At 37.6% G+C, this 9,749-nt stretch overlaps 2 protein-coding genes across 3 annotated transcripts; both read left to right on the top strand.

The window, feature by feature from the left end:
• Positions 1 to 2,088: 2,088 nt before the first annotated feature.
• LOC125530112 lies at positions 2,089 to 5,478 on the top strand. Of its 2 annotated transcripts, none has more exons than XM_048694509.1 (2): positions 2,089 to 2,104; positions 4,881 to 5,478. In XM_048694509.1, the coding sequence occupies exons 1-2, from the start codon at positions 2,092 to 2,094 to the stop codon at positions 5,204 to 5,206; spliced, it is 339 nt and encodes a 112-aa protein (XP_048550466.1). In that variant the 5' UTR covers positions 2,089 to 2,091; the 3' UTR covers positions 5,207 to 5,478. The 2 variants fall into 2 exon arrangements, with proteins under 2 accessions (XP_048550466.1, XP_048550467.1); XM_048694510.1 differs by lacking the exon at positions 2,089 to 2,104 and adding an exon at positions 3,365 to 3,470.
• An 892-nt stretch (positions 5,479 to 6,370) lies between these two features.
• Positions 6,371 to 7,076, top strand: LOC125530111 (defensin Tk-AMP-D1.1-like). Its single transcript, XM_048694508.1, has 2 exons — positions 6,371 to 6,449; positions 6,596 to 7,076. Exons 1-2 carry the CDS (start codon positions 6,386 to 6,388, stop codon positions 6,757 to 6,759), a joined length of 228 nt encoding a protein of 75 aa, XP_048550465.1. The 5' UTR covers positions 6,371 to 6,385; the 3' UTR covers positions 6,760 to 7,076.
• The last annotated feature ends 2,673 nt before the right edge of the window (positions 7,077 to 9,749 follow it).

Below are 9,749 nucleotides of genomic sequence, written 5' to 3'. Positions count from 1 at the left end.
TTTGTCTACATGATATTTCATTATCAAAATTTGCAAGCACCTAATACATTTGAGCATATTTGATGTTGCAAAGTTTAAGTTTATTTATTTATTTATTTGAATTTACTGTTAATAGAGAGTATAGGGACACATGGGAGCTATCACACCTTTCTCTTCCATACATTGAACTAGATTTACTAAATATAAAGACGGTTTATGAAATATATCACATATATTTATTTGTTTTTGAACTATCTGATGCAATACATCGCCCCATACGGTTTGTAATTACTCCCTTTGTCCCGGTTTATTAGGCCCTCTTTTATTTTGACCAAAGTTTGACCATGAATTCAACTAATAAAGCGTAAAGTATATGTCACAAAAATTATACCATAGAAAATCGGTTTCAATTGCAAATCCTACAATACACTTTTTATATGATATACTTTATATATATATATATATATATATATTTCAAATACATGGTCAAAGTTAGACCAAAATACAATGGGGCCTAATAAACCCAGATAGAGGTAATAATTGCGTATGGCAATTTATCTAACTATATATGGGCCACTCTCTATGCATTATGTCCTAGACTATATCATATTCATGTGATATGCACTTAGATATAACCCCTCCAATGCATTGTATATTATTGTTGTATCTAAAATGGCTCTCATATAATGTGTTTTGTGATGGAGTTATCTTCATTTTGGTGCTAACAACTATATCTTGATTACGATACGATAACTCTATTTTTTCTTCATTAAATAGGGTGACACATTAGGATTTGAATTAGGTGTCATAACTAAGATATATTACAAGGTGGAGCACTGGGACTGCCATAATGAAAGTTTCCTAAGATAGATCTGCTAGCCAGCAGCAGGTAGATTTTTAGGGTATGTATATGGTAAACATTCAATACATTTATACTCCCTCCTTTTCGGTTTGTTATTCATATATAAAAAATTAATTTAACCAAGGAGGGCCTAGTTAATCGCTGGACCACATAATTGTGGAGCATGCATTGCCCTCTCGCCTTCATGCATTTGTTGGTTCCACAAGAAGAGTAAAAAAGCAAGGGGAATCGATTTTCACCCGCTTCTCCTTAAATTAACTGGTCAATTCTCTTCCGCCTAATTAATTGATGCGGCGAATATTATGCTTCCATTTTGGGAGAAAAAAGGAGCCTATTCCCATAGCATTGGCCCTTACAAACTGAAATTATGTTATTTAGACGAGCCTAATAAACTGAAAAGGAGGGAGTAATACTCTTTGTCATTGGATGCAATAGAGAGAGAGAGAGAGAGAGGGAGAGAGAGAGAGAGATTATGTATTTTCTTTTTAGAGATTGGTAGGTTGAATTTGCATGCACAAGTAATTAGAATGATAATCTAGTACAAAATTTCCATATATGATATAATCTAGTGTTGGTGTTAAATTATGTTTTGGTTTGTGGGTTGTAGGAAACATTAAATTTAGAGATCATAGTGTACAATGGTGTGAAGATCTATGACTGAGGACGATATATTACAAGAACCTGGACTATGTTAGAAAAATCATGATATCTATGATATCTAGTGCTGTAGAATGAAACTACTTTTAGTTGAAAGTTGTTCAATACAACAACAAAACCTTTACCTTTTGAGTGATGCAAAATAAGTGCATATAGGTGTGCCAAAAACATGATGATCATTTCCCCATCCCTTTGGATAGACTTAGTTAACCAAACATATATGGGTTATAGTAAAATGCAATTTACTTTTCAAATATAGATATGTGCGGGGAAATGTAAAACCATACAAGGAATATAAACTATCTTGGGATAACCCCGACAAACCAAAGTGGTTCTTCGGTAAGTGCACCATTGGATCACTTTGTTGTTATATTGGCCACAAATTATGCTTTCCACTTCAGCTTCAGTCGGACATGTTGGAAATGACACAACTTGTGTTTATGATTATTAGTCATGTAAAAGCTGCGCATGCTCGACATCCACTATCGAATATGAGAGATGTTTATCTTTATTTTTAAGTTATATCATTGAGTCTTTCCCCTATATATAGGCACGTTAGTTGTTTTGAGCATTACATACTTGCCATCAGGGAGATGCTTGAACCATGTAAGTTTGTATGATATTTTCCCCATATTCCATATAAATGCATGTTCTCTATAAAGTGGTGTACCAATCCCTTATAATTCATTATCAGTATGTCAGGATATGAGACATTCTATTTACAAATATATAGATTCTTCTGATTGTCAAAACCATTCAGTGAGACAAACATAATTATGTTGCCGGTTAGAAACAAAGTAATACACGTGTGCACACCAAAACTCTTAGAGAAAGTATTTATAACTTTGCATAAAATTGTGCGCATCAACAACTTGTAAATCAATGGCAGGGTAATATGTTTGAAACTGACAATGTATTCTACTTCTTCCTTTAAAAAATATAAGATGTTATAACTTTTTTTTTCTGGATCGGATGTAAATAGACACGTATCAATGTGTTTGCATTTCAGTTTGTATATAGTCCATATAGAAATATCAAAAACATCTTATATTTGTGAACGGGGGAGTACTCAATTGTATGTCACCACATGGGATTTTGAATAAATAGCATTTATTAACAATATTCCCACCAGCACCTTATGTCAAGAGAGAGAGAGAGAGAGGGAGAGAGAGAGAGAGATTATGTATTTTCTTTTTAGAGATTGGTAGGTTGAATTTGCATGCACAAGTAATTAGAATGATAATCTAGTACAAAATTTCCATATATGATATAATCTAGTGTTGGTGTTAAATTATGTTTTGGTTTGTGGGTTGTAGGAAACATTAAATTTAGAGATCATAGTGTACAATGGTGTGAAGATCTATGACTGAGGACGATATATTACAAGAACCTGGACTATGTTAGAAAAATCATGATATCTATGATATCTAGTGCTGTAGAATGAAACTACTTTTAGTTGAAAGTTGTTCAATACAACAACAAAACCTTTACCTTTTGAGTGATGCAAAATAAGTGCATATAGGTGTGCCAAAAACATGATGATCATTTCCCCATCCCTTTGGATAGACTTAGTTAACCAAACATATATGGGTTATAGTAAAATGCAATTTACTTTTCAAATATAGATATGTGCGGGGAAATGTAAAACCATACAAGGAATATAAACTATCTTGGGATAACCCCGACAAACCAAAGTGGTTCTTCGGTAAGTGCACCATTGGATCACTTTGTTGTTATATTGGCCACAAATTATGCTTTCCACTTCAGCTTCAGTCGGACATGTTGGAAATGACACAACTTGTGTTTATGATTATTAGTCATGTAAAAGCTGCGCATGCTCGACATCCACTATCGAATATGAGAGATGTTTATCTTTATTTTTAAGTTATATCATTGAGTCTTTCCCCTATATATAGGCACGTTAGTTGTTTTGAGCATTACATACTTGCCATCAGGGAGATGCTTGAACCATGTAAGTTTGTATGATATTTTCCCCATATTCCATATAAATGCATGTTCTCTATAAAGTGGTGTACCAATCCCTTATAATTCATTATCAGTATGTCAGGATATGAGACATTCTATTTACAAATATATAGATTCTTCTGATTGTCAAAACCATTCAGTGAGACAAACATAATTATGTTGCCGGTTAGAAACAAAGTAATACACGTGTGCACACCAAAACTCTTAGAGAAAGTATTTATAACTTTGCATAAAATTGTGCGCATCAACAACTTGTAAATCAATGGCAGGGTAATATGTTTGAAACTGACAATGTATTCTACTTCTTCCTTTAAAAAATATAAGATGTTATAACTTTTTTTTTCTGGATCGGATGTAAATAGACACGTATCAATGTGTTTGCATTTCAGTTTGTATATAGTCCATATAGAAATATCAAAAACATCTTATATTTGTGAACGGGGGAGTACTCAATTGTATGTCACCACATGGGATTTTGAATAAATAGCATTTATTAACAATATTCCCACCAGCACCTTATGTCAAATAGTTGTCACAGGTTAAAAATGCTTGATATACCGTTTTGGAGTAATATGGAGCACAGCAATTTGTCGTGTGTGATCCATATTGCTAACCAACATGCCCCAAATTTCTTTTGTTAGATCTTATCGGATCCTTTGTGAGATCGATTTCACTTGTTACTGCCCTCGAAAATATGTCTAAGTTTTCTCCGCTAGGTGCTAGATCAGAACAAAATATTTTAAAAAATAATTTTGAAAATCTTATTAGAGTTGTCCCAAATATTTTGTACAAGGTATGTTACAGTTGGTGATGGAGTTGTACTATATGTAGGCAGGGCATGGAGTCTTGTTCAAATAGGACACTTATATCCTAGACCTGTTATACAATGTGAGGGTAGACACACAATGTAACATATGCCAATATAATAGCACATGCGCATAGGTGGTCAGTTTGCAATATTTTAGCGGTGTCACCGGGAGGAGCGCCCGAAGTCATGCCCCACGAATGTAGCCGAGCTCGGTGGTCCTCATTAACAAATCTTGGTGTCTTTGCTTGGTTCTCAGTAGATCAACTATGTGCCTCAGATTACTCTAATAAAACATCTATGTTGTATCAGTTATCCAAATTGAGAATTATTTCACAACAACTAAGCAGTTCATCCGCCTGCACTCCTGTTAATCTCTTTGTTGTATATATATGTAATCTCTTACACCACTATGTGCACACGTATAATCTGATCATGAAGGTTTAAAATCCCTTTTATTTTCTCCTTCTACCCTATCTAGTATTGTAGCATACCTAGTATCACTTACGAAATTTAAAATTCTCATTGAATTCTAGCTTCATTACATGTACATATATTATATTCATATAAAATCTGTGTCAATTCATTCAGCGAAGAAAATGGTGAAGAGACATACCGTTCTCCTACTACTTGTCTTTGTAATTATGTTCTCCTACAATGTCCTGGAGGGTGGTGCATACCAGAACCAAGTGGCATTCTCTCGCAAAGAGCTGAAAGCAGAGCAGAAAGTATCCTTTACTGGAATGGATCCATCGCTTGGCGGGCAGGTTTCCGGCGCGACCGATGCAGGAGGTGCAAGCAATAACGCTGAAATATCAAATGCTAAAACTACTGCTGCCACGGAGTCCCACCGCGACGTCTCATGGGATCAGTTCCGTGGTATCATCATCCACACCCACCAGGTCAAGAAACCATAATGATGAACTAAGACAAACGACCATGGGCACCAATCTGATATATATCCATGGATGAACAAATTATCAAGTTGGCAATTTCTACACTAAGATGTGGGTTCTCTGTTATATATGTGTGTGTAATATAATATGGAACTGATATATTGTAAGACTTGGATGGTATGTTGGATTATGAAGCTACTTATTGCTGTACTAATTATTGTACATGGTATTGTACGACACACTGCAGAATAAACATGCCCACGGTCCATGGTAATGCCCACTATTTATAATTATATCTTCCATGTGATTCCTTGTCGTTCTTCAAGTAGAACTACTTTCCAGTACTAGTAGACAAATCTATATAGTGTCTCAAGCTTGTTTTTATCAGTAATATCTGAATTTTAAGGTTAAAGTTGGTCTCTATTATCCGTACATGTATATTACAGAAAGAGAAAAGTATGTTTTTAGTCCCTCAAGTTCCTAAAAAGTATATACTTGGTCCCTCAAGATTTTTTGGTATACATTTGATCCCTCAAGTCTCAAAACCGGATAAATTTACTCCAAAACCAGATTTCGACTGGGTTTGACAGCACAGACATTGACCGGGTTTGACCGATGAACAGTAAATTCGTAAAAAAAATGAAAAACAGTTCAAAAAAAATTTGAAATTTTTTGTCATGCAACATGCTCACATGCTCAAGGTGCGTGCCAAATTTCCGGGTCTTTCGACACACGAGGTACACGTGGCAAAAAAACAAAAAATCTACTCCCAGTGAACAGTAAAATAGAAAAAATAACAAAAAAAATAAAAAAATTAGAAATTTGTGGGGTTCAATATATTGGTGTGCACAAGGCCCGTGCAAAATTTTAGCATCTTTCGACATTCGAGGAGCTCGTGACAGAAAAAACAAATTTTCGTTCACAAAAAAAGCCAAAATTTGTTTTTTTTTGCCACGAGCTTCTCGAATGTCGAAAGATGCCAAAATTTTGCACCGGCCTTGTGCACACCAGTATATTGAACCCCACAAAATTCAGTTTTTTTTAATTTTACTGTTTATCAAGACTTGAAGAGTATATTTTTGTTTTTTTTGCCACGGGCGCCTCAAGTGTCGAAAGACGAGGAAATTTGCCACGCACCTTGCGCATGTTGCTAAGTGTACATTTTACAGGGCGCGATTTGGGAGATACAAATAAGGAAGAATGGAGTCATCACACAAGCTTTTCCAGGCCATTGCCATCCTCCTCCTGCTCCTAGTCGCCACCGGTAAGTACCGTTTCGCTCCTGTTGCTAGAACAAAACCACGTAAATATGCATATGATATTAGTGTCATCCAATTCTTGGGTTGGTTTATTATTGTTGATTAGTGTTCAAAAAACTAACCATGTGCGCTTATTCATGTTTGTTTTCAGAGGTGGTGCCAGCGCAGGCACGAGAGTGTGAGACAGAGAGAGAGCGGTTCAACGGGCTGTGCTTCGTGTCCGCAAACTGCGCCGGTGTGTGCGGTGCGGAGGGGTTCACCGGCGGCAAGTGCTCCGGCTTGAAGAGGAGCTGCATGTGCACGAAGGAGTGCTAGAAGATATCATGATATATTTAGGTGGTTGGATGGTGATAATTATGAACTTATTCTTCACATGGTTTGAATTACCTTTGTTCGTATGTCTGATAAAGTTCCAGGTTCACCGCGGCGTTATCCTTGGGTTCGAATGAAGGAACATGTTTTGTTTCTTTAAAGCAAAGAAAATGTGTGGCCCATGAGAGTGCTCATGGGATCACATGTATCTCCTTTTTTTCTGTATTTTTCTCTTCTTTCTGGGTGTGCCTAGCTCTTATCTAGATGAGACATAACTAAGTACCATCAAACTCCTATGCCATTTGATTTTACATAGAGATTCGTGAAGATTTTTTCCTTTCCTTTTTCTTTGATTAATCAAATGGTGTACAAGTTAGATGGACATTGTTAATTCTCATCTAGACAAGAATTAGCAAATTTGCTGCTTTATATATAGAAGTTGCCAGGACTAGCAGTTTGTAGTAGTAATCAAATGGTGTACAAGTTAGATGGACATTGTTAATTCTCATCTAGACAAGAATTAGCAAATTTGCTGCTTTATATATAGAAGTTGCCAGGACTAGCAGTTTGTAGTAGTTTTTTTTGTGAGATAGGTCTCATTGTAGCTGAACTATCAGAGTTTTGATTTTTTAGCAGAACCAGATTTCGGGTACAAATGTCCAACCAGTCAGGCCAATAATTGAGAAGATTTAGCCTAACAATAGCTCGACAGGTCTACAAATGAAATGGGATGTGAATAGTTTTGGGTTAAGTCCCTCCACATGGAGGTGTGTTGGAAGTCCAACATCAGCCCATAAGTCTAACACACATCAGCCGTTGATCTTCGTTGGATCCAACGATTGTGAGTGCTTCCTAGTGAAGGGGGTAGAGAAGAAAACCCTAGCCACTCTACCTCTGTTGGTGGTGGCAGCCATTCGTGAGAGTGCGAGAAAACACACAAGAGAGAAACACAACCTGTGAGAGAGAGGAAGAAGAAGTAGAGGTTTTGCCCAGATTTTCTACATCTGACTTGATAGTGGTAAAGCTGGTGATTGGAGGTTTAAACGTGCTTGGATTGGCACCAAAATTGGTGAACTTATTCCTTACTTTGATTAGTTTGATCTAGTTAGCTGGTTTGAGAATTGGGTCAGTGGAGCATCGGATTTTAGAGTGTTTTTGTCAGCTCAGACTGTTGTAGTTTCAGAACGGAGTAGTTTTGGGAGACGAACAGTTTGGGTAGGCAAACAATGTCCGATGGAGATGAAATTTCGAGAGGATGTCAGAAACTGGTGTGTCTACTTGTTTGCCAAATCTGGTGCTGTTTGGTTTAGAAGTTTAGGAGTAGTTTGCAAACCACTGAAGGGGATAGAAGCCGTGTCAACTCTGCTTTGCTGAAATCTTGCCTCTTCTGGTTGTTATTGCTATTGCCGGTTGGCAACATGGAGAGTCTGTTGTAAATATCTCTAGAGGTTCTAGAGAGGACTTTGTATTCACCATTCTCATAGTGAATTTGTGTGGACTGATCGGTCCACAGCCGTGGTTTTTACTCCTCAAGTTGAGGAGGTCTTTCCATGTTAAATCATGTGCCACATGTGCATGTTGTTTGTGTTATTCCGCTGCTTGTTGGTTGAAACTATCCTCAAAATTCACTACAAGTGGAGGGGGTTGTTTAGTGTGCATATTTGCCATGTTGCTAAATTAGGGCAGTGCATTGTTGCTGTCCAGCCCTAATAGCATGGTATCAGAGCTTTGGTTTGCTTGTGCTAATTGATGAGATTCTTGTCGTGAAAGATGGAGGTGAATACCAGTAGTATGATATCTTTGAATGGTACAAATTATCAAGCATGGAAGGGCAAGACGGAGGACTTGTTATATGTCAAAGAATAAAGGAAGCTAGTGTTCTCCACTGAGATGTCGGAGGGCATTGATGAAGATTAGTGGAAGGTACTTCATTGCCAAGCTTGTGGGTTTATTCAGCAATGGGTCTATGCCATCATTTTAAACCATATCATTGATGAGACACATGCACGCACATTATGGCAGAAATTGGAAGAATTATTTGCCCGAAAAGAAGGTACAAACAAGATGTTCTTGATCAAGAAAGTGATTTCTTTGAGGTGCAAAGAGGGCATTCTAATTGCAGATCATGTGAATACATTCCAAGGCATTATAATTCAACTTTCTTCAATGTGAATTAGATTTGAAGATGAAGTGAGAGCCTTGCTACTACTAGGCTCATTACCGGACAACTGGGATACCTTTAATGCCACGGTTTGCAATTCAGCACCAAATGGATTTGTCACTTGGAATCTTGTAAAAATGAGGGTACTAAAGGAAGAGGCAAAAAAGGTGGCTGAAGCTAATTCTTCTTCACATTTAGATGTGTTGGTCACTCAGTCCAGGGGGATAAGCAAGAGCAGAGGTCCAGGTAATGATACAAAAAGAGGTAGGAGCAAATCAAGAGGCAGGTATGCTGATTATGAGTAACATCACTGCCATCAGAAGGGTCACATTAAATGGCAATGTGGCAAGTGGAAGAAATACAAAAGAAGAAGAAGAAGCAAGACTAGAACCAGCAAACAGTGATAGTGACATAGAGGGCAGGGGGCACCTCTAGACACACAAGTTGATCATTGAGATCGTTCCTTAGCCGTGTGCGGTGCCCCCTGCCACCATATTCCACCTCGGTCATATCGTTGTAGTGCTTAGGCGAAGCCCTGCGTCGGTAGAACATCAAGATCGTCACCACGCCGTCGTGCTGACGGAACTCTTCCTCGACGCTTTGCTGGATCGGAGCCCGAGGATCGTCATCGAGCTGAACGTGTGCTAAGAACTCGGAGGTGCCGGAGTAACGGTGCTTGGATCGGTCGGATCGGGAAGAAGACGTACGACTACTTCCTCTACGTTGTGTCAACGCTTCCGTTGCGATCTACAAGGGTACGTAGATCATACTCTCCCCTCGTTGCTATGCATCACCATGATCTTGCGTGTGTGTAGGAAAATTTTGAAATTAC

The sequence above is a fragment of the Triticum urartu genome, unplaced genomic scaffold (assembly GCF_003073215.2).
Source record: "Triticum urartu cultivar G1812 unplaced genomic scaffold, Tu2.1 TuUngrouped_contig_6079, whole genome shotgun sequence".
Lineage (NCBI taxonomy): Eukaryota > Viridiplantae > Streptophyta > Magnoliopsida > Poales > Poaceae > Triticum > Triticum urartu.
Note: the sequence above shows the minus strand (reverse complement) of the source record. Positions and strands in the feature narration are given on the sequence as shown.

Coding starts and splice junctions, on each gene's coding strand:
- LOC125530111 (XM_048694508.1), top strand. CDS start 6,386: ATGGAGTCATCACACAAGCTTTTCCAGGCCATTGCCATCCTCCTCCTG. Junction 6,450..6,595: donor CCTGCTCCTAGTCGCCACCG/GTAAGTACCGTT, acceptor GTTTGTTTTCAG/AGGTGGTGCCAGCGCAGGCA.